We start from the raw sequence: 26,959 nt of genomic DNA, 5'->3' as shown, positions 1-26,959 counted from the left end.
TATGGCATGAATGATAATCAAGTCTTGAAAGCAAAGACGCGATAACGGTAATCTTTGACATTCAATCAAATTCAACCACATATTGGAAAGAGGTAAGCAAAGTCAATGCTGATGTCCAAAAACAATCTTCCGCTGCACTATGCCTTAAATTTGATATTCATCGTCAAAGCAATGAATACCCACATACCTACATACCTACATACCTACCTAGACAAACCTCTTCCCGTGAATTCGGTAGGTCGAGAGGTTATCAAAAGTTACGCAATCAATGTGTGTGCAAGGCTTACTATACCTTTCCTTTCCTTTTGTTTTTGTTTTTCCTTTGACCGAATGAATCATAACGGGCTGGAATGATTACGCCTTGGGACCATTCGAACCCGTCTGTATTCTGAAAGCATGGCTGGTTTGGTGAAACGAAACACCAAAACACCAAACAACAAACATCCATCTCCATAATCACGTGGACTAATAATTTTCACTACTCCAGATTCGACTCAAATCTCGATGAAAAGTTCTATCACACCCGTTCTCGGACCCCATTACTGCAAGTCGGTGGAAACAACTTCTTGGGCGGGATATTGATTGACAGCAAGTGCATCCGTTTGATCTCATCTCGGGTTTCCTTTTCATACGTAAAGAAGACATCGGTCCGTATTTTGAATCAAGTCCTACAGAATCGAGACCAAGAATATCTTTGTAGTATCAACTCCGAGAGTTGGAGCCCTCCGACATTGCGTCCTGCAACGCCTATCACATTTCCACCCGCATTGAACTCCATTCAAAATCTACCAATAGCCAATCAAGTAACTATTTACTCTGACTTAATCTGCAATCATGAGCTGGAAACATGGACATGGTGAATGGGAATTGCCGAAATTAAAAGAGGCTCATCAATTTACGGTAAGTTCGTACATATCCCAATATGCAACTACGGGTGTTTCTTGAAGCATGTCGGTGAGAATTTGATATGCTTCCACCCACGTTTTCTTTGACGCGTATCAAGAAAGATTCCTCGGGGAGTGGAAGAAAGCCAATATCTAACTGGATGTATCATTCTTTAGAATCTTCCTACCGGTATGTGATAACCCGTTTCGGTGTCCCCTCATACCTAATCATGGCCTGACAAGTTTCAGAAAAACGTAAAAATGCTCCAACAATCGAAAATAATGAATTTTGGACAGTCAAATTTTATCCATACACTAAGCCGGGTGTTGATCCCATGTATGCTGTGGTAGGTGGGAGACATGTAAGTTTTACCTCTCCCTTCACTCATCACATCGAAATCACTAAGTCACACATAGATTTTGATATGTAGACCTCCTACTGATAAGAAAGGAATCGAGATTGTACGATTGATTATCGACGAGGAGGTAAGTCGTTGATTTGAATAACCATTTTATGGTTGATCATTGATACGAGATCCTTAGCCAGATACAGAGCATTATGCATGTTGTTGGACAAAGGATTTAGCGAAACCTCTCCTTTGTGTAGCAGGACTCACTGCCAAAATCAAGATTTGGGATGTACTTTCGGGCGAACTTATTAGGGTGAGTGACATTGGAATGTCGTCGTGTACCAAATGCTGATTATTATTAGGTACTTGTAGGACACGGAGGAGTATGATTACTAAGTCATCATAAAGTAGAATCGCATGAACTGATCAGTGATAGGCAATCAATGAATTGATAATCTCTCCAACTGATCCTCAGATGTTAGCATCCTGTTCCAAAGATACTACAATTCGAATCTGGAGTTTAGATCAAAACAACGAGGAACATCCTTGTGCGGCGATATTATCAGGTGGCCATAGAACAACCATTTTAACAATCGTACGTCGATATCATTCGTAAATTTATCTCAGATCACTAATTCACAAAAGGCTTTTCATCGTTCTGGTCGATATTTATTGTCCGGTGGCGAAGATTACATGATATGTCTTGTTAGTATTCTTATTCTGGGAGAGAGCAGTGATTTTTAACATGATATAGTGGACATTACCTATCTTCCCGGATGAAAATACTGCAACAAATAAAGCAACAGAAATTCAATTCCCACATTTCTCGACATCTGAAATTCATACTAGTGCAATCGATTGGTAGTTCCTCATGTCTCCAACATCACCATATTCAATTTCCCTCTGTCCCTTCCATACCTCAAGACACAATTGAGAATCCATACTGACATTCTCCTCCGAAGCGTTCAATTCCACGATGATTCTATTCTCTCTCGGTCAGCATGTGAGGACTGTATAGTACTTTGGGATATCACCGGATTTGATTCTGAAGGACGACCTCCAAGTCAAGATGAAGCACCAACTCAACATGAGGCTGCTAATGGAAGTGCAACTTTGACATGTTTTACGGATCCGACAAAGAATGATCCTTATGTCAGGTTGATTGAGTATGTATTCTGCTTTCTTCACTTTTTCTTACTCGTTTGTCTTTCTCTTTTGTTAGAAGATTTGAGATTTTGTTTTAAATCAGTTGTATTTGTTCAATGCATAACGACCGGAAGCAATCTCCCTTTCCACTTCAATCTCAATGTACAATGATGATGGTAGTAACTTTTTGTTGCTGGTCTTGTTCTTGGTGTATTATGGGGGCAAGCCCCCAAACCCCCTCAGCTCGCTACGCTCGAAGTCTTGAGTATAAAAGCGATGTTGGTCCTTAAAAGATTTTCCCACGCGTGTTGCTTGGTACACATCCTTGGATCGTCCCTCTTAGGTTCTCCAGCAGATAAGATATTATTCCAGTGTTCGGATGAATACGATTATTTATCACTGAAAAGAACATTTTCTTTATGAATAGTCTGCCTCCACGGCAGTGGCCCCCGGAGGGCCAGCGGAGCGTCATCCAAGGCAATACCTGCTCCCTTAGATTTACATCGTTCCATTTCTATCTCTATGGCCATGCTTATATCTTCAATTTCACCAATCCATAATTAATTTCAATTCAGATTTTCTACTCCAGGAACAGAAACAGCTTGGATTCGCTTTTCGCTTTTTGAAGGCATTCCACTTTCAAATCAATCTTTGTCCATCGATGCCGATCCAAATTTAGACACAAACACTGGCCTTCCTCAAATATCTCATTCTATACTCGCAATCCCTGCTCTAGGATCCAAAGTTTACTTCTGGGATCTCAATCGTCTAGTCGCTTATAACGAATATTTACGCTCTTTACCTCCGCACTTTACCTCTAAACATGAACCTGAATCACAAGGACCTCTTTCTGCTTCAAACTCTGGCCTAACATCTGGTCAACAAACGCCCAATTCCGAAGAACCACCCCAAAGTAAAATGAAACGTCCGGCATTCTTAACCCCTTTCCGTACCAGAGGTAAAAGAGGAGGAGCTTTCAAAAGTGTCACAGATAGAGTGAGAGATGCAAGTCCAGCAAGCTCAACCACCACCACAACAAGTGTTTCTGGTCCATCTTCACACACAAACATTGCCTCTCACTCAACTCTCAACGGATTGAAATTAGAAGGTGAATCAGGAGGTATCATTGTGGAAAAGATACCAACCACGAGAATGGATATTAAATTGTGGAATCAAAAATATGATATTCGTCAAGCGTATCCGTTGAAGAGATTGCTGCCGCACAAGGTGGAGACGGTACCGGGCTGGAGCTTTATGGGCAGAGGATGTGCTTGGAGTAGAGGGGGGGAGTGGTGTGTAGTTGCTGGGGGGGAGGGAGTCGTGGGTGTGCTGGGGAGGTGGGGCGCGGGGGAGAAGTAAGATGAGGATGGGAATGAGATGTGGGGAGGGGAATGAGATGTGATGGGGGTGGAGGATGGGAGATTGTATTTATAGAACGGAAAATACAAATTCGATATCTTCCTGTTCTCTTCAACAATTCTACACTATTCTTTTTCATATCTCGTACTGCCATCTGGCATCTAGACCGAATCACACTTGGGAATGATTATGTGGAATCTTGGATTTGTAGGTATGAGTGCACGAGTATCTTGATTTCTTCTTCTTTTATCATATTTTTCCCCTCTTTCTCCTTTTTTTTTTTTTCTCCCTTCTTTTTTCCTTCTTTGCTGTATTTCTTTCTCTGTTTTTCCCTCTTCTTATCTTTTTCTCAAGGGGTGATGGTGAGTGGGTGGAATGTGTGAGTGTGTGAGTGGGGATGAGTGAAGATGTAGTGAAGATGAGTGGGAATGTAGTGAAGATGTAGTGAAGATGTAGTGAAGATGTAGTGAAGATGTAGTGATACTGGAATTTGATAGTTTGATAGTTTGATAGTTTGATAGTTTGATAGCTTGATAGTTTGATTTGTTGGTATACTTGTATTCTTTTTTTCTTTCCTTTGTTTTTTTATTTGTTCTGTTTCTTCTGTTTTTTTGTTTATGATATGATATGATATATAAGTCTGAACGGAAAAATGAATGGAAAAATGATATTCAGGAATGTAAATATAGATAAGGGTTGAAATATAAATGAAGGTTAAAATATAAATGAAGGTTAAAACACAAATGAAGGTTAAAATACAAATGAAGGTTAAAATACAAATGAAGGTTAAAATACAAATAAAAATATGAAGTTCGAAATGCAAATGAAGGTCAGGAATAGAAATAAAGATTGAAAATATAAATGAAGGTCAGAACTATATAAGATCTACCTCATTTCTTCCTCGCGCAGCTTAACCTACTTATACTTGTGAAATTCTCCCATGCTATGTTTTTGTTTGGGTGATGGAGGGTTGATTGTGGGTGATAGTGTGGTGGGTTTGAGTTGTGAATTGTGAATTGAGTGTTGTGAAGTGGGTGTTGTGAATTGGGTGTTGTGAATTATGGGTTATGGGGTGGAAAGAGAGGAGAGAAGGGGAGAAGGAGAGAAGGAGATGCGGAATGTGAGAATATTTTTTGGGTTTTCGAGAAGGGTTGTTCAGGGGAATTGTAGGATAGTATAATGGAGAGTGTATAGGGAGTTGGGGGAAGAGTAGGTAGGAGTAGGAGTTGGGAGGTGATGAGGGCATGAGGGCATGAGGTGGAGATAATTGTAATGAAATTTGGGAATGAGTAGAAGAAACAGAATAGATGAGGATAACAGAGGGTGTATGGAGGCTGAGAACATTTATAGAGTAAGAAAACAAGAGAGGCATTCACAAGGCATCTTTACGATCACCAGGGGTAACCAGGAATAAGGGTGAACGGGTTAGGAATCTCGTGTCTGAAGATACACGTCGTGCTTAACATTCTCATTCTCATTCTCATTCTCATTCTCATTCTCGTCATTCGAAAATTCTCAGACTTCAGACTTCAGACTTCTGATGCTGGAATGATTGAATGAGGATTGCTTTCTTGGATGAGTTTTCAAGTATTTTATATTATATTGTATTGCATTTGAAATTAAGAAGAGAAAGAAAGAAGAGAAAGATGAAGGAGAGAAAAAGAAAAAGAGAGAGAAAAAGAAAAAGAGAGAGAAAAAGAAAAAGATTAATATATCATTCTATTATCCCGAATACAAAAAAGCTCACGGTGTGCTTATCCATATCATTAGAGTAACATGAGAACAATATAAAAATCTATATCCAAGCCATCAAATTTCAAATCCCAAATACTAAATAAAAAACTAGGTATTTTATTTTGGATTTGTTATAGTATTTTTTATTGTATACCTAGTATATAGGTATCTTATTGTGATGAGATGGGAAGGGTTGTGTAGGTAGAAGGAAGAAGAAATTATGGTGGATGGGAAAAATACTGGGAAAGTTCAGGTAGTATGGAGAAGAGATGAGATTCCAAGAGGTAGATATTTAGAAGGAATGATGATGGATGAGGAAATCCCGGGTAATGTCACAGATAGTGTAGAGACAAGACTCGAAATTAGGGATATTAGTGATTTGATACAAGGTTACTAAAGAGTTTGTTCATAACATGGAATCCGCAAAAAACACAAAAAGAAGAAAAAAGATCTTCCAACATTGGATTTCGAAATATTTCAACAAAGCAAATTCCATGGTACTCCTACACTCCGATGATATACTAGACGACTTTCTATGCGCCAGTTTGGGGAGCAAGAACAACGGGATAATTGAGTTCTAAAGATGCTTTGGGATTACCCTTCAAAGGTACGAAATCGACGATGAGCGAATCTTTAACAGCAAAGACCGAGTCGTTTTGAAGATATTCGTCGTTTGAATTGAAGATTTGGGTTGTGAGAGGTTTGTAATTTCCGTGTTGGACCTGTAGATTGTATGTTAGTCGAGTGACATATCAGCTTCCAAGGTGGAAGCTAGAACTTACAATTAAATGGATATGCGCGGGTCGGAATGGATGTCTGTCTAATAATTGTAGGATTTTGCCAGCAGGACCTTGAAATGATTAGCCTTACCTCTTCAAAGATGACAAATGACATACCATCAAAAGGAACAGGATATGGAGTTGGCTTCAAGCAATAAAATCCATAATGTCCATTCTCATCAGTCTTAAACTTTCCTCTCAAATTATGTTCCGCTTGTTCATCATCTTGTTGTTCATATAATCCATTTGTTGATGCTTGCCATGCATCTACCGTAGCTCCAACTATAGGCTTTTTGGTCTTATGATCTGTGACTGTTCCATGCATATATACTATCTCTCCATCATCAACTGCCGTTTGAATGATCGAAGATTCGTTTTCTAAGACTGGAGCATCGTGTCGGAAGAATGGTCCAAGAATCGCACTTGCGGTGGGAGCATCAACTGCATCTGCAGCTTTTTTGAATGTAATTTCGTCCACGAGTCTGTAGATTTACGATATTAGAGACACGGAGCAATATTTCTGGGAGAATGAAAACATACGATTCTAAGCCAATGACGTCGCAAACTAGTTGTCCCTCATTTCTCTTATGATCGCTCATCTTTCCAGCTTCATTCAGAAGTTCAACGCCCAACATCCATTCATCAACTGTAAGTTCTACTTCTCGCGCAAAGTCGTGAACATGTTTGATGAGACAACTCATCACTTCTCTCATACGAGGACTAGTCTTGGGTCCCATTGCCTCGATGACATTTTGTGTGAAGTTTGGATCGAATTTATGTGAGGCAGTGCCATGGGAGTTTGCTGTTGCGTTGGCCATTTTGGATATATGGATAGGTATGAGTGAGAGTAAAAGAGGGAAGAAATGATAGAAATGTATCGATCAATTCATGGAGTCAATTGTTAGACGACGTTAGAATATATATCCGTCGGAAGGGTACTGCACTTCCGACGGATCATGGCGGCTTCGATTCAACTTTCCACGAAAAGCACAACTTCTCGGTCCACATAGCGCCAGACATTTCTAATGGCTTACAATTGATGAGACAATCAGTCCTACCTGTTACAATTGTGAAGTCTTGGACCCCGCAACACCCCACAGTATGAATGGATTTTCGGTGTCGACGGAATGAATCAGTAGATGAAGCTTGGGATGTGAAGGGGAACTTAGGTAAGGTACATTGGTGGGGTCCGGAGATAAGTGGCTGGAGCCAATCGGGAGGTCGGGATTTACGAGCCAACTAGGAAGGGAAATCTTGGAAAGATCCTTACCTCCCCGATGATGAAACCCCGCAATGATTCATGTGCCGGTGGTGAGCTTTGAAAGACTCTTCATTCCGCCATCCGCATTATCCACGGTACGAAGAGGAGAGTTGCGGTACAAATCATGAACCAGGAGATATGTTCACCAATTGCACTGTCTTCACCTGTTTCGATCGTCCGAAGTCTCGACGCGATACAAACCATCCATCCAAGCCCTGGGTATGACAATAGGCAATTGAAAACATAAAGACCAAGGTTATACAAACACCTGTCTGCGCAGTTGCAATGCCACTTCCTTCTCTGGCCAGTAACGACTTCCCTTTCAAATACAAGTAAGCCATGGCTTTATCGTCATCTGCATCAGCAGGATTGCAAAGAATACTACCCTTCGTACGCCATTTGTGATCCTCATATGTAACCCCGCATCGAGCTGGAGTTGAGTTGGAAGAACAGCTTCAAGTTAAGCTATCAACGCAATTCCGTGAATCACTATCTACTTCTCTTTCCAATCCTTCAATTGACCAAAGTTCTAAGCGTCTTTGCGATATATCTTCATCATACTTCAATATTTGCTGCCTGTGGGACTTTCTAAATCGGAGGCGATCAAGAAAGCTCTATGCGGGTATACAAAACAATGGATATGACTCGGGAAACCTTCTCGAAAGTGGATGTTCTCATAATTGGAGCTGGTCCCGCTGGCCTGATGGCAGCAACATGGATGGCTCGTTGTGGAATCAATGCTCGAATTATTGACAAGAGAGGCATCAAGATCTTTACCGGGTATGGATTATCGAAAAGTTTCAAGATTCAACAAACCCATGGACTAACATGAGTTTTGTTCCAGTCAAGCTGATGGACTTCAATGTCGTACCTTGGAAATTCTTGATTCGTTTGATCTTGCAGATAGAGTATGGAAGGAAAGCAATCATATGCTTGAGATTTGTCTCTGGAATCCAGACTCTGAAGGAAAGTTGAGAAGATCGGATAGAATACCAGATACTATTCCAGGAATTAGTAGGTTTCAACAGGTTGTTTTGCATCAAGGTATGTACAATGGATTATTCCATGACAGTGACAAGTAAAGTAACACAAATGTTTCTCTCAAGGTCGTATAGAACAATTCTTTCTCGATTCCCTCGAAGAACATAGTAAAATCAAAGTTGAACGTGGGATATTTCCATACACGCTAGCTTTTGACGAAACAAAAGTGGAAGATCCAAATGAATATCCTATTGAAGTCGTTTTACAACATCTCACCGATGATCAAATTAACCCCAGGCAGAGTCAAGCAACAAGAGATGGAGCAGCAACTTCCGATGGTCTTTTCCGAAGTAACATAGCTGCTGATGATGATACAGATGAAGTTTTGAGTGATGCACATGAAAATGACCTAACAGTGATAAATGAGACAGTCAAGGCAAAATATCTAATTGGATGTGATGGTGCGCATTCTTGGACACGAAGACAATTAGGAATCCAACTCGAAGGTGAACAAACCGATTTAATTTGGGGTGTACTTGATATTATTCCCCTCACAAACTTTCCAGATATTCGAATGAGGTGTGCAATTCATTCTTCGAAATCAGGTAGCATGATGGTAATTCCAAGAGAAAACAAACTCGTCAGACTCTACATCCAGATCACTACAACAGAAATTGGATCAAAGATTGAGCGATGGTCCATCAACCCCAAAATGATTTTGGATTCTGCTCAAAAAATAATGGCACCTTACAAAATAGATTACGAATACTGTGATTGGTGGACGGGTTATCAAATTGGCCAGCGAGTTGCCTCGAATTTTTCTCAATGCGATCGTATATTCCTGGCTGGTGATGCAGTACACACCCATTCCCCTAAAGCTGGTCAAGGAATGAATGTTAGTATGCAGGATACATATAACTTGGGATGGAAAATAGCTGCCGTTCTCAATGGAACTGCTACTCGATCCATCTTGAAAACGTACGAATCTGAACGCCACGCCGTTGCTCAAGAACTGATTACTTTTGACCATAAATTTTCTCGATTATTTTCTGGTCGGCCAGCAAAAGATATCATGGATGAAGAGGGTATCAGTATGGAAGAATTCAAAGACGTTTTCGAGAAGGGGAACTTATTTGCTAGTGGTGTATCTGTCAATTACGGCGCTAGTATCATTGTTGCCAAAGAAGATGATGCTGCAGCACAAGGTTATGAGATCGGAGTCGCCTCGAACATTAAAGCTAGAGTTATAGGAAAACAACGGTTGGCCAGTAATATCAAAATCGGAATGCGAATGCCCAGTTTTAAAGTCCTCAATCAATCAGATGCGAGACCTTGGCATTTTCAAGAACTCTTAAAAAGTGATGGACGTTGGAGAATTGTAGTTTTCGCAGGAGATATATCAAACGGGAATCAAATGTTTCGAATCGAAATTCTGAGTGAAGGATTAAAGTCTCTCACGGCAAAATATACACTAGGAACCAACGGAAACGACTCGGCAATCGAAATTCTGATGATCCATAGCGCACCGCGAATAAACATCGAACTTCTAGATCTTCCGGAGATCTTTCATCCTTGGAGTAAGAGGGATGGTTGTGATTATAACAAGGTCTATGTGGATGATCTTTCGTATCATGAAGGGTATGGGAAGGCGTATGAAGGGTTTGGAGTGGATAAGAAGAGGGGTTGTATGGTGTTGGTGAGACCGGATCAGTATGTTAGTTGGATTGGGGAGTTGGAGGATGGAGGTGAGGTTGAGGGGTTTTTGGAGGGGTTTATGGTTGGAAAGGTGGAGGGAATAGAATGGAATTTGATGGATGAGGGTGTTGGAGTTGGGGTTGGGATGTAGCGGTTTGTGGGTTATGGGCTGTGGGCTGTGGGCTGTGGGAGAGTATGGATTCGATGGGGATATATATACCTTTGGATCGAATTGTGTCTGAAAGGAGAAGTGGGCCAAAGAATTATACTCTTTCATGTCCAATACCATTTCTCTGAAGACTAAGTCCCTAAGGTAGGTAGTAGGACTATGCACCCAAAATCCAACCCAAACGTCCGGATGGTATCAGGCAAAAACAGCGAGCCCGCATTGGTTTTAGATATGCAACAAAAAGAAAGAAGGTGGAATTTGGACCAATAGAAGAGAGGGTGAGGGGGGAGAGTGTATAGGAAAGTCTTGTTGCATATCTGTAATTTCGGGGGGTGGGAGGATGTGCCCTGGATCTGGCTGAAAGTGGTGGAAAGGGGAATGAAGGACATCTCTCGTTGGAAATAGCTGATATCACCTTGAAATCAACCTGTGCGTGGCTGTTTTCGCCTAGGACCTGGTAGAAAGGTCATGAAATCGCTGTTTTGATAGGGTTGCATGGGGAATGTTGATTCTGGTTTTGATGTTAATATTGATATTGAGTACTAGACTGAGGTTCATCAAGAATACTAAAGGATCTCGAGAGGAAGTACAGTAATTTTCGAATTTGCGGATTTGAAAGGAAGAGTTGGAGGAGAGGATGGAGTATTACTGCTGGCTTTAATATGAGAGAGGGGGGTGATAGAAAGAAACCTTGTGGTGTGGAGTGGATATTGTTGTTACGATGTAAGATTCTCGAGCATTTTATTCTAGGTGAATCGTTCTGTTGTTTTTTCGTTGTTGGTATCATTATTGTCGTTGTCATTTAACCTCGATCCTTACAAATGATGACACATACAATCAAGCTGCGAGGTCTAAGAACTCGTCGGAATCAAAGTAGCTGAACTTCCCAATTCTGCTAATCTGCGGTCCCTCCGGCTTCAGAAGAGAGGTTGGGATTGCCTCGTGCGCTTCTGTTGAGGCGTGAGAGGAGGAGGGGGGTGGTTTACATACTCATGATTGTTGTTTTGTATTCTATCTTTGCCTCATGGGTGGGTTCCCGATCCGCGCTCTTTCTTATTGTTTATTCACTTCTGGACTCTTGAGCTCTTGAGAGTATGGATGAAGAAAGTGTTGTATGATTGATTCACTGACAACCCTAAGTAGGTAGGTAGTAGATAGGGTATAGAGAACTAGCCAGAGTAATTCAAATTCACTGATTCATCCGTGTAATATCGCCCCAAAATCTTACAAGGACGGTATTTATAAACCTTAAACTTGGAACATAAAAGTACCATAACCTCTTACACACATTCGAATGTATTGCAAGATATGTCTCGATTCTTCACGGAGTCTTGAAGTGAGATGGGTATGAGATGGGTATGAGGGATGAGAGATGAAGATTTCAACTTGCGATGGGGATAAGATAGGTAAGTGGGTAGGGTGGTTTTGTTTTGTTTTGTTTTGTGAAGAAGAACGGCAGAGAGTGGGAAAGAAAAGATGACAACGACAAAAAGGATATGCGTAATATCGACGATATGTTTTTATCAAAAATACAACAAGTTTTCGCATATGTCTGTTGTTGTCAAACCCCGCCAATCCATAAGCATTTATTTACACTACTAGCTATGTACATATGGAACAACATAATCCCCCAAATTCCCTCTCAATTTCTATATTTCTCTATCTCTCCTCAGAGAGATAATCGAGCTCAACATCGCTTCACTGGTCCTTCATTTTTGATTGTCTGCGACTTCTCAATACACATAAAGAGAAGAAAAGGATTTAGATGGTAGAATAGTGGGGTTTATATTCCCCTTTCTCTTCTTATTCTCCTCTCGCTTCCTGCATTATGATTCACTTACTCTCTGTCGAGTCTCGCCTTTGGAGTAAGTATGAAGGAGATGCTGGATATTGTATCGAAAATCATGAAGGAAAATGGGATGTGGAATCAATTCCTCACGACTCATGATTCACGACTCACAGATGTTACCATATGACGAGTATGCAATGAATTTCCTCTCCTCTGATCTCAGCCTACGCAGCGGATAGATCCATGAGTGAGTGAGTGTATTTGATTCGAGAGAACTGCTTTCTACAGATCCATCGAATATCTCACCTCCAATTCTCTCCTCTTGATATAGATATATAAAAGAACATCTAGTATTTCATATCTTATATCTTATATACCACACACCACTCTCTGCAATACAAAAGACAAAAGACAAAAACACTCATCCTCAATCCTTAACATTAACATCAACATCAATATTCACTCCATGATAAATCTCATAATGTATTTGAAAACTCCGAAGTTATAGATATTACATTATTATTATCTTACTCTTGAGATCTTTTCGAGATATGGAATTGAGATATGGAACTGTGAGGTTGAAAGATCTAGGAAAGGATTTGGAAGTTTGTTTATTTGATCTTATTATGTGGATTAATGGGATGTGATGGGATATGATATAAGGGGACATGGGAGATGGGATGGATTTTATATTGATAGAATATACATCAGCATGTTTGTATCGTATATAAGTATATGTTTCTAATTAGAAAATCGAGATAATAGATGCGCAATAATAAATATTTAACAATAACAAGGTTTGGGACGGCATGTACAGTATCTTTATCAACAACAGAAAGATTGTTGTAGAGAAAATTGGTATAATTCTATGCTCCATGTAGATGAGCAATGAATATCCGGATTAAAAACTCACGCCAATGATGTATAAAACCCAGAACAGAGTAACAACTTTGTCACCCAGAAAAGAAAATACACTTCACTCAAACATTCAAGAACCAGATAGAAGAATAGATAAATTGACCTCAACAACACCAAAGGCTATCATCCCGAGAAGACTCCAAATCGACCTTTCATACCCCAGACACCTAACCTAACTGGATATCACTTTTCCCATTTACTTTTTGTAACTTCCCTTGAAAACCCTCAAGAAATCATTCTCTCCATCACCCTCATTCCATCTCACAAGTGGTTTCAACCCCGCGAATTTCCAAACCCCATCGACCTTCTTGTAATAATGTTCATTAGTCGCATGACTATGACCCTTCAATTTGATCTCCTTCAAATCCGCATTCTTATACACTTGATGACCAGCTCTCAATTGATGATGACCGATAACATAATCGTCTGAAATCTTTTCCCAGCGGGTAGCACCGAGAAGATGTTGGGTCTTGACGCAAGGATCGCCAAGGAAATCGTCATCGGTTACCATGGCCATGAATTGGGAGGCGGGCATGGCTTCCCAACGGGCTTTACCAATGGTGGTGTAGTCTACGAGGAGCTCGGGTGCGATGATGGATTCGAGTCTTTTCCAGTCCTGTGGGAGTGTCAGAAGATGTGGGGAATTAGGTGGGAGGAAGCATGGGGTTGAGTTACCTTTGCATCGTAGCTGTCACCCCAGTCGAAGACTAATGCTGTGAGGTCGAGGTAGTCTATATCTTGTGAGCATTATTCCTTATCATCAATTTATTGTTCGAAGACAAAAAATAAGATGCTTACCCTCGAATGAGATTCTGCCTTGAGCCATATTGATTGAGGATGTGTTGTTTGTGTAGGTAGATATTGATGTAAATATGAAGACGAGTGTGAATGGAATGTCAAAAGAAAAATTCGAATGGACAACGACGACTCCCACATCATATATGTACACTGCTAGAACTAACGATCCAAGCATGAGCTATCTTGGGCTTGAGTTTCGCGGCACTTCGATTCCTCGCGGCCTCGCTCTTTGGTGAAATTCCTGAGCCCGAGTCCGGCTGCTTGTGCAACCTCCGGGACGAATATGCACGCCATGACCCCTGGTACCTTTTCTTCTAATGGATACAATAAACATTATCCTAGTGATAGTGTGGTAGAATGCTGTCAATACCGAATCTTGTTCGGACTTCCTCCAGTTTTTGGACGGATCTGAAACAACTAAAGCGAACTGTAGAGGAATTTGTTGTTTCTCATCGCATCGCAACAATGGTTGGAGCTCCGTAAGCCAAGGCTGAGATGGTGATGATGAAGTTGATGACGATGAGATTAGTCCGGACTTTACTGGGATCGTGTTACTGCATGTTGTTTTCTGGCTGCATCTCGCAATCGCTTTTGATATTGTTTCATGGTGAATGGCTACTATGCTGATGTTAGATCTGTCAAACTGAATCATGAAGCTATCAATGTCGATCCAAAGACATGGGTTCAAGTGGGGAGTGACCTCAATGTGGGGATGTTTCAACCCTAAAGATAGTAGTCAATGGCCTAGCCAAAGCGGCCCTCACTCAATGCATGTAATAGTACCACCCAACAACTTTGACAATTTCTCGTATTAATTCGGAGATATTTCCCGTCCACCAAACTCAATGGGATTTAGATCAGATGATCAATAACCTGAAAGTAGAATAAGACTTATCGAAGAAGAAAGGATCTAGTTTCTATGAGTGATATGATTGGAAAATGATCAGACCTTCAGCTTGCAAAGCCTTCGCTTACCTGGCTACCCTAGTCAGTGAGCGGACTACACTTGATCCTACTACCAAAATCCGTGCATTGCCGTGCGGAGAATTGTTGAAACATATTATCAACAATTGTCATGAATATAAATTGGGCGTAAATTGTACAGTTATGATTGTTTGGAGTTGGCGAGTTATTGGGCCCTGCCTTGTGTTGATACCCTATCGGGTAATAGTGATGATCTGTAATTCGTTCTTTTCTTATTCTCATCAGCGATTCATCGCATCGGAATTGCATGGGTGTCAGTATACACAGGAATTTCAAACTGCACGAGCACTGCCTATGGATGGAATGGAAGCCTCTAAAGCCTCGCCGCGTTCTTATGTACGCCCGAAGACCGAGAGGTCCGAGGAGCTGTCGTGGCCGGGTTTGTCCAGTGATATAAGATGTTCATTGCCCAGTTCAATATACAACTTCATTTATCGTTCCACGCTTTATATTTCTGTATAATCTTTCTTGCATCTTTTGTACTTTCATATCATATACCCATTCATACGTTACGTTAAATATTTATAAAAACATAATGTCTGCATCACCAGCACCATTCAAGACTCTTGAGGGAAAGGTCGCCCTCGTAACAGGTTCCGGTCGTGGAATTGGTCGAGGTATCGCTCTTGAGCTTGCTGCCCGTGGTGCAAGCGTTGTTATCAATTATGCCAACTCTGCCGGACCAGCTGAAAAGGTTGTTAAGGAGATTGAGGCACTCGGTAGCAAGGGATTTGCTATCAAAGCCGATGTCTCCAAGGTTCCAGAAGTCAGACGTTTGTTCGAGGAGGCTAAGGCACATTTCGGAAAGCTCAATATTGTTATGAGTAATTCGGGTACCGAAATATTTAAGGAGGAGGAAGATGTTACCGAAGAGGATTACGACAGAGTTTTCGGCCTTAACACCAGAGCTCAATTCTTTGTCGCTCAACAAGCTCTTATTCACCTCGAGGAATACGGAAGAATTGTTTTGATGTCTTCTATCGCTGCCAATATGTCCGGTGTACCAAATCATGCTTTGTACGCTGGAAGTAAGGCGGCCGTCGAAGGCTTCGTTAGATCTTTCGCCAAGGACTGTGGTAAAAAGAAGATCACATGCAACGGTATTGCTCCCGGTGGAATCAAAACCGATATGTACGAGCAGTAAGTCCTTCCAGAGCCTAGTCCCAAGAAGCAACGCTAACATAGAATAGAAATGCATGGCATTACGTCCCAGGTGGATTTGAAGGCATGGATGTAGATATTATTGATAAGGGACTTGCTTCCGTATGCTCACTTGGACGTGTCGGTGTTCCACAAGATATCGGAAGAGTTGTGTCATTCTTGGCAGGCCCTGAATCTGAATGGGTCAATGGTAAGGTCTATCATGAAAATAATCGTTCGTGTGACTAACGTTATGTAGGACAAATTCTCCAGCTCAATGGTGGTGGAAAGTAAAATAGTAATATCGCGTGGATCTGAAGTTGATGGAGTTATGCATCATGAATTGTCGGTTCTTTGCAGGAGTACCTCGTCCGGTTTATAGATGATAAAATTCTAGGGACATATAGAACGAATGAAAAATATAATAACATTGTTAAATATTGATTTGGTCCTGTAAATGATGATTGATGCAGTTCTCGTGTTTCCGTGTATGAGGGTAACTTGAATGGAATAATCTAGCCATATATGCATTCCAGATTCATTTCTGACATCACATCCACTACACACAAAATGAGTTAGTATATACTTAAGGTGAAATTGTTACAAAGATTGTGACAAAGTGAGGTAACGTACTCCAGAATACTTCTTGTCCAATATCGGCCCTTGCCCAAGTCTCTTCTATCAGTATTAACGCTTTCGTCATGGGCTTCGCAGGTAAAGACAGTTTGAACTCTTGAAAGCGAGTGATGATGAACCGACGAGCTGCCGCAATATCCACTTCAAAATTAGTGATACTATTGGAAATTGCTGCACCACCTGAGGTGGATCTATGTCTGTAACCAGGTCCCTCGAACTGGCTTGCCCCGAAAGGTGTATCGATAGAAAATGCGTTCATTGATGCTGTAGAGAATTTAAGCTCACTTGCAGCAACAATCATGACAATAGGCTGAAGACACCGAGTACCAGATGTTGACGGTATTTTCTCGAGAATAGATGTTACATGTAATGCAAGCGAAATCAAAAATTCCTCAACGGAATGCGAAACTGGCAAGGACAGTATTTCTTGAGAGTCAGGCTGTCGATTTAAATAGATTGAAGGGAATATACGATATATCTCTAGGAGAGCAGCACATCGATATGCTTCCGCTAGCAGGATGTATTGCCTTACGGGTGTATTTTCGTCACCAGCATCGACAAGTTCAGTTTCGGTTGGTAAATTTACTGCCAGTAATTTTTCTTCTAAATATCGTGCTCTGTTGGTCCACTCGATGCTAGCGAAGACAGTTGATTGAAGAGGCATAGAATTGAAATCAAAGAATGGATCACTGAGAGCAATATTTGGAATTGAATTAAATGTTGACTTTCGATAAGATCGAATCAACCTTCCAACCTGCGCGAACAATCGCTGAATCTTCGGCGCCACTCCAGTCCAGGGGTGAGGAAATATTTGGTGGTCTGTATTTGGGGCGGTGACACTTTCTACCAGCGTACTGTCCTCCTCTAGCATGGCGATGTTTTCTTCATCTTCAACAAATCCAGCCAACATATCCCAGTACAAGATACACTGCTGAAAAAACTCATTTTGTCGCCGCACTTTGTTATCTGAATTCGCACCTTGTCGTGATAGACGTTGCTTGTACAATCTCTTGGCCGTCTTCAGATGTGCTAGACCTAAATCTCGAGGATTGTGCCATGCTGTAGTTTGTCCAACCAAAAGTACAGTCAAGAGAGTCTTGTCAATATTATCATGAGATTCTACCCCAGCACTATTCGATTGATATAAACACTTAAATGTCTCTCGTTGCATTTGAGCTCCGACAACGGACATGCGTGGGAAGTCATGTGAAAGATAAGCAGCGGCCATGCTCTGAATAGCGTAGTATATCGGTGCTGAGTCGTCCCAAAGTTGGCCAACGGTAGACCGAAACGGATTAAAAATGCCATCAAATGAGGAGAATATTACACAAATATACCCAAAATAGTATTCCACAAGCATGGTTGGAAGGTGAACGAGAAACTCAGGTACAGTCGAGTTATTCAGTTGATACCGAATGGCGGAAAGACTGTCAGTGAAAGTCGGAGTGGACAATCTCCGAACCGTAGTCTCAGGGCTCTTTACAGATCCATTTTGGCTTCCTTCGCAGGATTCGGCATGTTCAATAATTGTGTTGCATTCCGTCACTCTTCTGCCAGGCATTTGGTCCACGGAAGATTTCAACCCGACCTCCAACTGCCTCTTCAGAGCTTTCGCTGAAGATGGTAGTGGTCTATCATTATTCTCAACAAGAATCTTCTCATGCTTTGTCGACCAAACTAGTCGTTGTGAAGCATAGCAACACTCTGCTTTTCTTTTGACGCATTGAAGGCAATGCGGCTTCTTCTCATCACATTTTAACTACCTTCATGTCATTATTCAAGTTATTATGTTCCTGACAAGCGAGTCTTACACGTTTGGTCTTGCATCTTTGACAACCCTGACGAGATTTCGGGGCTCGACGAGCATTGGTCACATTTTCCTGACCTACAGTTGAAGAGGATGAAGTGCCTGAAACTTCTGAAGTGGAAGAAATATCCATCGTGGTACGGAACAATCTTGCTGAGGTATAGTTGAAACTCGATTGGCATTAACCAACACTCTGCCGAAGTATTGTCAATAGCAAAATGGATTTGATTATCAAGAAAATGTAGACAAATCATTAAGGAGGAACGTGATTCAGAGTGGGGAAGGTCTGCTACAGCACACGTGACTATACTAAATCGGCCTAGTCCTGTATCTCGAATCATGTTACTTTTTAGAGGATCAATTGGTTTGAGTTTGAAAATTCCAAGGATGTCATTGAATTCAATTTCATCATTCCCAATATCGTAATACTTGCGTATCTTGCTACATGAATCACCAATACACGTCAAATTATGATTCGAATTTCGTATTCTTACTTCCAGATATCTTGGCGTTTTCCTCGATGTTCTTTCCATCAACACGGTAGATATTGCACTCGAGTAAGGTCTTCTCGATGCTATACGGCCATTTCATTTAAGCAAGAAATTCTGAGAAATGCTCAACAGTTTTCACGTGATATTTAAGGGCTCGGATATATCTAGGACTACGCAGTAAGAAGGCTGGCTCCATTGACGATGTGTGTTCTATTGTCATTCCATCCCAACTCATAACCGGTGCGAGATGGATTGGAGTTCAATATTCCCATCACTTCAAGAGTGTTTCTCTAAAGACATAGTTGTCACATTTCTGGGACTTTCAAATGGAGTTGTGGGTACATGTGGTATTTAGTTCAAACTATTTCATAGCCACGGTCATTGACTAGCACAGAAATCCCTGGTATTTGGGCCGTTGAAGAATCCTTTTCACTTCAAGGTCAATCATTGTCAACTCCATCGTTCTAGAGGTTCTATTGATGTTCCAATGTTCTGCGAAGGTCCGGGCGTTGGTCTTCATCTGTATTAAGAGCGCAAATTGCCAAAATTTGAAACATCTCACGATTCGAAACAAGTCCTAAGACAGATGAGGGTTAACTTTAGCATTGGATGATATCGGCGAGGGACCATGTTTTTGTCTCATGTGAGCTTGAGATCCTGTGTGGTTAGCTTATCGTAACCACCTTACTGGTGCTCGTCTGCCATTTTCTGCTCATGACCTTGGATGATTATGCGGCAAATCATAAAACTATCCTTTGAAGAACTGCCATGCCCCTTCTATTGATGGATAGGGCGAAACAACTGATGTAATTGTATTAAAAGGGATTAAACCCTTGGCGGTCACAACACATCAGCTCGCAATACGATTAGCAAACTTATTTATAAACTAACTGCCATTACCTCGCATCATATTTGCACCGCAAGAGGGAATCATTGCGACTGGTGAAATTTCGACGGCTTTTCAAGTCAAGGTTCAAATCTTTTGACGATCTCATCATGGTCAACACAGGAAAACCATCGAAAGGATGCTACTTATGCAGAGCGAGGCGGATCAAGGTATGTTTTCTCGCTTCGACACCTGAGCATCAAAGGTTAGAGCATTGGGTTCTAATCATTAATTCAGTGCGATGAGGGTAAGCCTTCATGCATGAGATGTCTAAAGTCAAAACGAGAATGTCCTGGTATGGTGTTGTTCCGGTACACATAAGCAATCTGTCATTAATAACAACAACAACAGGCTATCGCGATGAGTTCGAGCTCAAGCTTAGAGATCAAACCAAAGCTACCAAGCGAAAGTCTTCAACGTTTTTCGATAATGAGATTCCAACTTTCACAGTAGACTCATATAGCTATCAATTTGACCAAAGCGGAAATGGCCGACCGACGAAAAAGAGAATGAATACCTCGGACAATGGAATCATTTACAGAACTATCGATTCCATTAACGATACAACCGCAAACTCATTCTATATATCCTCGTACGCTGATTATGGTTCAACGGAGCCAAGTATGCCGATATCACCAGTCTCAGACATCGAGAATGAGCTGCCCTGGTCACCCAAAACTGTGATCCCTCGTCAATTCTCGCCCCCAATCGATCAACAAGCCACCTGCTTCTTCTTGTCTAATTTTGTTCTTCTTCCACGAGGACACACGGCCAAAGGAAATCTGGATTTCCTCATACCGCTCGTGTATGCCAGCTCAAGAGAAACGTCACTCATGCTTGCTTTAAATGCTGTAGCACTCGTGGCTTTCGCGAATCAACCAAATGCTAGAAAACTCTTACCTCTAGCTGATAAGCAATATGTGACGGCTTTAAATCAAATCAACAATGATCTACAAGATGTACATAAAGCAAAGGAAGATGCAACCTTGGCAGCGGTGTTCTTGTTGTCCTTCTATGAGGTAAAATAACTTTGGATCTGGTATTCTTTCATGCAAAATGCTTACTCTCAGACTAGCAAATAAGCTCTCATTCCATGTCCCTAAGCGGGTGGGAGTCTCATATCAATGGAGCTGTAGCACTAGTGAAAGATCGAGGCAAAAACCAGCTCGATACAAAGATCGGACGCTCATTATTTGACGCAGTCAGAACACATATGGTAATTCTTTGATGTTATCAACGAATGAGATGAAGCTAATTCTTTGTAGACTGTCGAGTGTATCAGCCGTTCGAAGGATGTTCAAGAAGGCATTGACTGGTGGACATCTTTTGCATCAGAGGATAAAGTACAACATGACGTATCAGTGCTCAATCTCAAGGTTGCAGACTTACGCGCAGAAACCCACAGGATCTGCACTCTTGATGGACATAGTACAGAAAATATTGAGAAGGTACTCAACCACATGAAGAAAGCAGAACGGATCGAAAAAGAATACGTCGACTGGTATTCCAGTCTTCCTGAAGAATGGACACCCAACGTGGCGGCTTGGGTTGATGATACAGCGGAGAAAGACCTAGAATTTACAACTTGTTACCCAGGAAGAGTTGATGTATACAGTGAGCTGTGGATGGCCACTACACATAATATTGTACGCGCCTCGAGATTATTCATCCTAACCACTATTTTACGATGCACTGCATGGATCACTGCCGACCTCGATTACAAACTCACACCCGAATACGTGAAAGTTTCGCGAAAAGCAAGTTTACTGATTGAAGACATCGTGTCTAGCATTCCATTTTTCTTCGGCTGGAAAGCACCACATACCGAATTTCCCATATCCGAGAACTTATATTTCCCTTGTGGAAACGATAGCGAAATAAGTGGCAAGGGCGTAACGGGCGTATGGGCTATATGGCCAGTGTTTGCAGCGGCGGCATCTGATTTCGCGACTAGTTCTCAACGATTATGGCTAAGAGGACGACTGAAATATATTGCGGAACATTTGGGAATCCGTCAAGCAGAGATGTTACTCCAGGTATGTCGGCCTCTTTCCTTTGTAATTAATATATTAATAATTTTCGGCAGTTGCCAACTCGCTATCCCTCAACTTTCATATACAGAGATAAGGTCAAGATTGAAGATCTGAAAAGGACCAAGATGGTCAGTATGGTTGGAGGAAACTATTCATCAATGTGCGGAACTCCTGCGATTGGTACATAATTTTGGATTCCCTCTGTATCAATAATTGTACACTACAATTTCTTTCTCTCTTATTTATTACAACTTTACAATATAATTTCCTTTACTTGAAATGAAGTAAGAATGTCCCATTGACATATCAATACATATCAATTTGCTGCACCAATTGAATCGGCTGAGTTCCCGCCAAAAATTGAAACAAAGCGGATAATGACAGGAGCGGTAGATTATCCGACCCGATCAGCTATCCGACAGAAACACGTCCATTTGTGGTACACCTTGCTGTCCTTGTGCAAAATGCAACGATAGGTACTGGCTTCATCGTATATTTCCCCTTTCATTCCTTCAACGTACCAGGATGGTAAACGGAGACATGGAATCCTGTGCCGTGCAGGGTAGAGCATTCTACCCCAACGGACGTCCGATATGTTTACATTGAACCAACAAGTCCGTAAATTGGGAATGGAAGTAAGCATGAGAGTGACACCCTATCTAGTATTCGTGAATGACTCGCGAGAAGTGATAATGCGTGGAAATGTATTCTTGTCAGACAAGTGTCATTGCATACTGGGCGGAGGGACGCTGTAGCAAATAAGGTACTGTTATCACGTGTTCATAGATTTCAAACATCAAATATAATGAGAAAACGAGTCTTATTGAATTGTCATTTCGGCACAGTCAAGCAATCAAACTACGAGTACATCGTGGTGGATTTCTAATGAAGATATCCTCTCAAATCACGTGCGGTATCTCCCCGACGTGTGGGCCGCCTCTATCCGCATGAAGCTATAGATGGGTATAGAAAGAACTCCCATTCAGCACAAAATAAACAACCCATTTCCAACAAAAAGAAACATCCCCAAAATTAATTGCATCGAATCCAAAACTCCATCTCCATTATGCCCTTCATCACTCTCAACCAAAAATCAATCTTCTACACCCTAACCCCGCAAACTGGAAATCTCCAAAACCCGGTAACCACACTCTTCATCCACGGGCTGGGTTCCTCGTCTACATTTTACCATACGGTTATTCCCTCCCTCTCTGGCGTCTCAACGTGCATTGCTCTCGACACGCCCGGATCCGGTTTATCTTCTCTAAGCGATTCGAATTCGCCACAAACTGTAGCGTCGATTGTCGATGATGCAATTGCACTTCTCGATGCACTTTCCGAAACAGCGGTTAAGGGAAAAGTCTGGGTGGTGGGCCACTCAATGGGTGGGATTATTGCGTGTGAACTTGCTGTTCGATACGCACAAAGAGTTGAAGGGTTGGTTTTGATAGGACCTGTGGTGCCAAGTCCAGTTTTAACGGAGGTTTTTGGGAAGAGGATTGAAACGGTCAGGAAAGGTATGAGCATTTCTTTGTTTTAGAATTGGGGTTAGGTCGGGTTACTAATTATGATAGATGGACTTGAACCGCTGGCCAATTCGATACCAGAGGCTGCAACAGGTACTCAAGCTACGTCTACCCAGAAAGCTTTTATTAGGAGTTTGATTCTCGGGACTAGTACCCAGGGCTACATGTCATCATGTGGAGTTATTGCTTCGGCTAGTAGACCTGATTATGCTAAAATCGACGTACCGATGATGATTCTCGCTGGTAGTGAAGATAAGACGGCTTCTTATGAGGGGTGTAAAATGATTCATGATGAAGCGGGTGTGAGTGCACAGAAGAAATGTGTTAGGGTTCTTCCAGGGGTGGGCCATTGGCATGCTATTGAGGCGCCGGAATCTGTGGCAAAGGAGGTTAAGGAATTTGTTGATAGTATCAATAATTAAGTGTAGTTAAATAAGACAGGGAAACAAGAATGGTGTTCCTAGCACGTTTTGTTCAGTTTGGTTTGATATTTTGTGATTTGTCTTTTGTCATGTGTCATTGCGTAGAACAGTATGATTAGGCTGGTTGCAGAGCCAGGATTAGGGAAACTTTGTTGCATTTTTCTCATTTGCCATTGTACTGGCTGGATGCTGCAGTAGATCTGAACATGAGACTTATTGTGATGGAGAATGACGGCGAGTTTCTAGACACTTAGCCACGAAACCATAATTTTATTACCTTCTACAGTTTCATCTATTCATGATGGTCAAACCTACCAATATTCGCTCACATTTCTAAGAGGGTTTGACAGTAAATTAGTGCATTCCCTGTGCTCGATGAATCTACTCGATGCATTGCTTGGGATGGCGTAAATGTCAAACTTGAAGTGGATGACCCCGTCAAGTTCTATCTCAGTTTTCAATCTCGGTGCATTCCCAAGATCAAGTTTCACTTGATAGATCTCAAATAATGTCTGAGAGTTATCATCGATGTCCGGATAGATAAGTGGCGACAGTAATGAGGTTGGCTAGTCGCTGATGAATAATGTCTGAGGGTTATCATTGGGGTCAAGATAGCTAAGTGGCACCAGTGTTGGGATTGGTTGATCGCATGTTTGTTTCAAGTGTTGCGAGGAAGGGTCAGAACTTGGAAGACTTGGATGTTAAAGTTCTAGAAGTGGACAATCGTACAATAGTAGCTAGGAAGGATAGGACGTCACTTGGGAATCTAGGACTAGCATTGGGGAGGTGAAATTTCTGGTGCTTTCGGGCAGCTATCTCCGACGCTTTGAAGGACATCTGTTTATGGGTCTTTGAGGTTTTCCTTGTTGAATATTTGCGATCCAAGTAGATTGTGTATAGATTCCAATCTTGTTATTATGAAGTGGTTTTCGAGCGAAGTATTTCTCACAGCTGCATTTTGAACATCAAGTCACAAGCTCTCATAGGCAAAGTTGCAGATTATAATCATAAGCCTGTATAATAAAACTAAAATTACAATTGAAATCGGTCCCGCCGTTATTTTTAGAATATTTAAACCACACCTACTATGTGCAAACCATACACATTCTACCGAGAGAATTCTCACATAAACTCCTCAAAATTAGACCCTACACCTCCTGACTTTTCCGCCCACGAAGTAGCACGCGGAGGTTTCCTAGGCATTCCATCCTCAGGTCCCCCAACCCTAAAAGCATATAACACAACATCCTCACTTGGACTCTCAACCTGCGTTCCGAATATCTCTCCCCTAGTACTCATACTTAAATCCGCAATTGCTGCAGATACCTTCTCAGCTGAAGATACAGGAATATTGGTGTCCAATCCTATCACAACATTCCCGTACAATTTTTCATAAAGACTTGAGCGTGGGCGTAATTTTCCCTCATCAGTAGATCCATCAACGAGCTTCTCTTCATCATCCTCAGATTTTACGGTATATGATCCTGCGCTTCCTTGAGCAGTAGGACCACCTGTTCCATTCGGAACCCAGAATCTCAAATCCACGCGTAAAAATAAATATCCATACACAACTATGATCTCAAGCATGAATCCGGTAGTATAGAAAACAGGTTTGCTAAAAAGATGACTAGGTGCACTGATTGGTTTCTCAATCACAGCTCCTAGAAGACGTGTGATTGCCCCAGTGACTAGAAGTGCTGTAGCAAGCATCAGAATTATCGGCTTCATTCTAAATCTGCCGGCGCCGAATTTCTCAACGGGGGTAGAAGATGGAATTGCTGTAGCAAGAGTGACGAAGATGGCTGGGAAGAGGGAAAGAAAAAGTGTCCAACATGAACCGAATAAGAGGAGATTTTTCGTCGTTTCAAGAGAGCGAGGATTGAGAGTAAAAAAACTGATAGTGAGAGAGATGATGTTCCAAAATATGATAAAGGGGACGGATATTAAAATGGCGAGGAAAGCTTTCGAGACGATGGGATTCCAGCCGATATTTGGATGGGTAGCGCGGAGAATTCGTTGGGTGAAAATTACGTTTACGGCGAAGAGAACGACAACTCTGGTTGTTCGTCAGTACTGAGATTCCATGGTTTATTTGGAAATGATGTGATTACATACCCAGCGTTTTCGAAAATCAAAGCTGCAACAACGATACTATTATTCTCCGGACAGAACGCCCAAACAATTCTCATGATACAAGTCACCTACTCGTAAGTCAGCATTCAATTTACCTGATGCCCTTTGGGCCATGTTAAGATTTCAAAACTTACATTTCTAACCATACAGAAATCAAAAATCATATCTGAGATAACAAACTTATGTCCCCTCTTAGAGTTAATTTCATGTCTGATGAAATGTGATGCCGCTCCCACAATAAACAAAATCAGAAACACAACTGTAATCGGTACATCGACATTTTTATTCGGGATTCCTCCAAGAATTGCTGCGACGGGTGAGAAAGGTCCGACTTTTGGTTGGGTAATTGTAGGTATTGTAGGATCTAGTTGTGCGCCTTGCAGGGCTGGAGATTCGGCAGGTGGTTTGTCTTCAGAGGGTGGATTTGGCCCTGCTTGTTTGGCTGTTCCTGTTGTTCCTTTATCTGTGCTGGTACTGGAAGTGGAGGGCTCGCTTGGTACCGTCGAGGAAGCTATTTGTGATTGTGTGGTGACGGTTTCTGTTGTGGTTATCTCTATCGTTGTCGTTGCTTGAGGCTCAACTGTAGCTGGAGCAGCAGCCTGTGTTGTGGTGATCTCTATTGTTACTGTTCCTTGCGGTTGAGCGGCAGCTGGAGCAGCGGCTTGTGTAATTGCCGACATTATCTGCTCTGTAGAAACCGATATTAAAGATGTCGACTGTGTGAATGCTCCATTAGGGGATGTAGGGGAGACGGCTGGTATGGGCGACGCGATCGCACTCATGGTCATTTGCCGCGAGGAAGAAAGTCTTGCCGTAGACTGAGCCATCGTTGCTAGCGACGGCGCCATTGTAGCTTGTTGTGATTGACTGTTCCCCATGTTGACTGTATATTAGATGCACCTTGAAATCACTATAGAAATGAAAGAAAATAAGATTTGTATGATAATGTATTATTTTGACAGATGTCAACGTTTTACATGAACTTGGCTGTCTGATTATATCAATGTGGAAACTGTGCCATTCCATTCGTCACCGCAT

The 26,959-nt window shown here is 41.7% G+C and overlaps 10 protein-coding genes across 10 annotated transcripts; 5 read left to right on the top strand and 5 right to left on the bottom strand.

Moving 5' to 3' along the window:
• Nucleotides 1–834: 834 nt before the first annotated feature.
• Nucleotides 835–3,739, top strand: Bfra_011452 (putative wd domain-containing protein; the record flags this gene model as incomplete). The annotated part of the gene is made up of 10 exons (XM_037341778.1): nt 835–934; nt 1,134–1,246; nt 1,302–1,370; nt 1,428–1,547; nt 1,597–1,617; nt 1,671–1,829; nt 1,880–1,939; nt 1,989–2,095; nt 2,197–2,400; nt 2,956–3,739. 10 exons carry the CDS (start codon nt 835–837, stop codon nt 3,737–3,739), a joined length of 1,737 nt encoding a protein of 578 aa, XP_037194635.1.
• A 2,267-nt stretch (nt 3,740–6,006) lies between these two features.
• Bfra_011451 (putative catechol dioxygenase protein) lies at nt 6,007–7,070 on the bottom strand (the record flags this gene model as incomplete). Its single annotated transcript, XM_037341777.1, has 4 exons — nt 6,007–6,195; nt 6,256–6,323; nt 6,370–6,734; nt 6,793–7,070. The coding sequence occupies 4 exons, from the start codon at nt 7,068–7,070 to the stop codon at nt 6,007–6,009; spliced, it is 900 nt and encodes a 299-aa protein (XP_037194634.1).
• A 1,077-nt stretch (nt 7,071–8,147) lies between these two features.
• Nucleotides 8,148–10,340, top strand: Bfra_011450 (putative fad binding domain protein; the record flags this gene model as incomplete). Its single annotated transcript, XM_037341776.1, has 3 exons — nt 8,148–8,293; nt 8,358–8,557; nt 8,620–10,340. The coding sequence occupies 3 exons, from the start codon at nt 8,148–8,150 to the stop codon at nt 10,338–10,340; spliced, it is 2,067 nt and encodes a 688-aa protein (XP_037194633.1).
• A 2,921-nt stretch (nt 10,341–13,261) lies between these two features.
• On the bottom strand, nt 13,262–13,934 carry Bfra_011449 (putative conidial pigment biosynthesis scytalone dehydratase arp1 protein; the record flags this gene model as incomplete). Its single annotated transcript, XM_037341775.1, has 3 exons — nt 13,864–13,934; nt 13,741–13,796; nt 13,262–13,681 (listed from the first exon to the last, which is right to left on the bottom strand). Exons 1-3 carry the CDS (start codon nt 13,889–13,891, stop codon nt 13,262–13,264), a joined length of 504 nt encoding a protein of 167 aa, XP_037194632.1. The 5' UTR covers nt 13,892–13,934.
• A 1,448-nt stretch (nt 13,935–15,382) lies between these two features.
• Nucleotides 15,383–16,384, top strand: Bfra_011447 (putative tetrahydroxynaphthalene reductase protein; the record flags this gene model as incomplete). Its single annotated transcript, XM_037341774.1, has 3 exons — nt 15,383–15,987; nt 16,038–16,198; nt 16,247–16,384. The coding sequence occupies 3 exons, from the start codon at nt 15,383–15,385 to the stop codon at nt 16,279–16,281; spliced, it is 801 nt and encodes a 266-aa protein (XP_037194631.1). The 3' UTR covers nt 16,282–16,384.
• Nucleotides 16,385–16,573: 189 nt separating this feature from the next.
• On the bottom strand, nt 16,574–18,563 carry Bfra_011446 (putative c6 zinc finger domain protein; the record flags this gene model as incomplete). Its single annotated transcript, XM_037341773.1, has 2 exons — nt 16,574–18,382; nt 18,435–18,563. 2 exons carry the CDS (start codon nt 18,561–18,563, stop codon nt 16,574–16,576), a joined length of 1,938 nt encoding a protein of 645 aa, XP_037194630.1.
• Nucleotides 18,564–19,917: 1,354 nt separating this feature from the next.
• Bfra_011445 (putative c6 finger domain protein) lies at nt 19,918–22,028 on the top strand (the record flags this gene model as incomplete). Its single annotated transcript, XM_037341772.1, has 6 exons — nt 19,918–19,977; nt 20,045–20,102; nt 20,159–20,826; nt 20,883–21,023; nt 21,073–21,843; nt 21,894–22,028. The coding sequence occupies 6 exons, from the start codon at nt 19,918–19,920 to the stop codon at nt 22,026–22,028; spliced, it is 1,833 nt and encodes a 610-aa protein (XP_037194629.1).
• Nucleotides 22,029–22,906: 878 nt separating this feature from the next.
• Bfra_011444 (putative alpha beta hydrolase protein) lies at nt 22,907–23,788 on the top strand (the record flags this gene model as incomplete). Its single annotated transcript, XM_037341771.1, has 2 exons — nt 22,907–23,357; nt 23,415–23,788. 2 exons carry the CDS (start codon nt 22,907–22,909, stop codon nt 23,786–23,788), a joined length of 825 nt encoding a protein of 274 aa, XP_037194628.1.
• Nucleotides 23,789–24,099: 311 nt separating this feature from the next.
• Bfra_011443 (uncharacterized protein) lies at nt 24,100–24,625 on the bottom strand (the record flags this gene model as incomplete). The annotated part of the gene is made up of 2 exons (XM_037341770.1): nt 24,100–24,354; nt 24,518–24,625. 2 exons carry the CDS (start codon nt 24,623–24,625, stop codon nt 24,100–24,102), a joined length of 363 nt encoding a protein of 120 aa, XP_037194627.1.
• Nucleotides 24,626–24,910: 285 nt separating this feature from the next.
• Nucleotides 24,911–26,799, bottom strand: Bfra_011442 (uncharacterized protein; the record flags this gene model as incomplete). Its single annotated transcript, XM_037341769.1, has 3 exons — nt 24,911–25,844; nt 25,904–25,989; nt 26,056–26,799. 3 exons carry the CDS (start codon nt 26,797–26,799, stop codon nt 24,911–24,913), a joined length of 1,764 nt encoding a protein of 587 aa, XP_037194626.1.
• Nucleotides 26,800–26,959: the final 160 nt, after the last annotated feature.

This window comes from Botrytis fragariae (assembly GCF_013461495.1).
Source record: "Botrytis fragariae strain BVB16 chromosome Unknown tig00000037, whole genome shotgun sequence".
Classification (NCBI taxonomy): domain Eukaryota; kingdom Fungi; phylum Ascomycota; class Leotiomycetes; order Helotiales; family Sclerotiniaceae; genus Botrytis; species Botrytis fragariae.
Note: the sequence above shows the minus strand (reverse complement) of the source record. Positions and strands in the feature narration are given on the sequence as shown.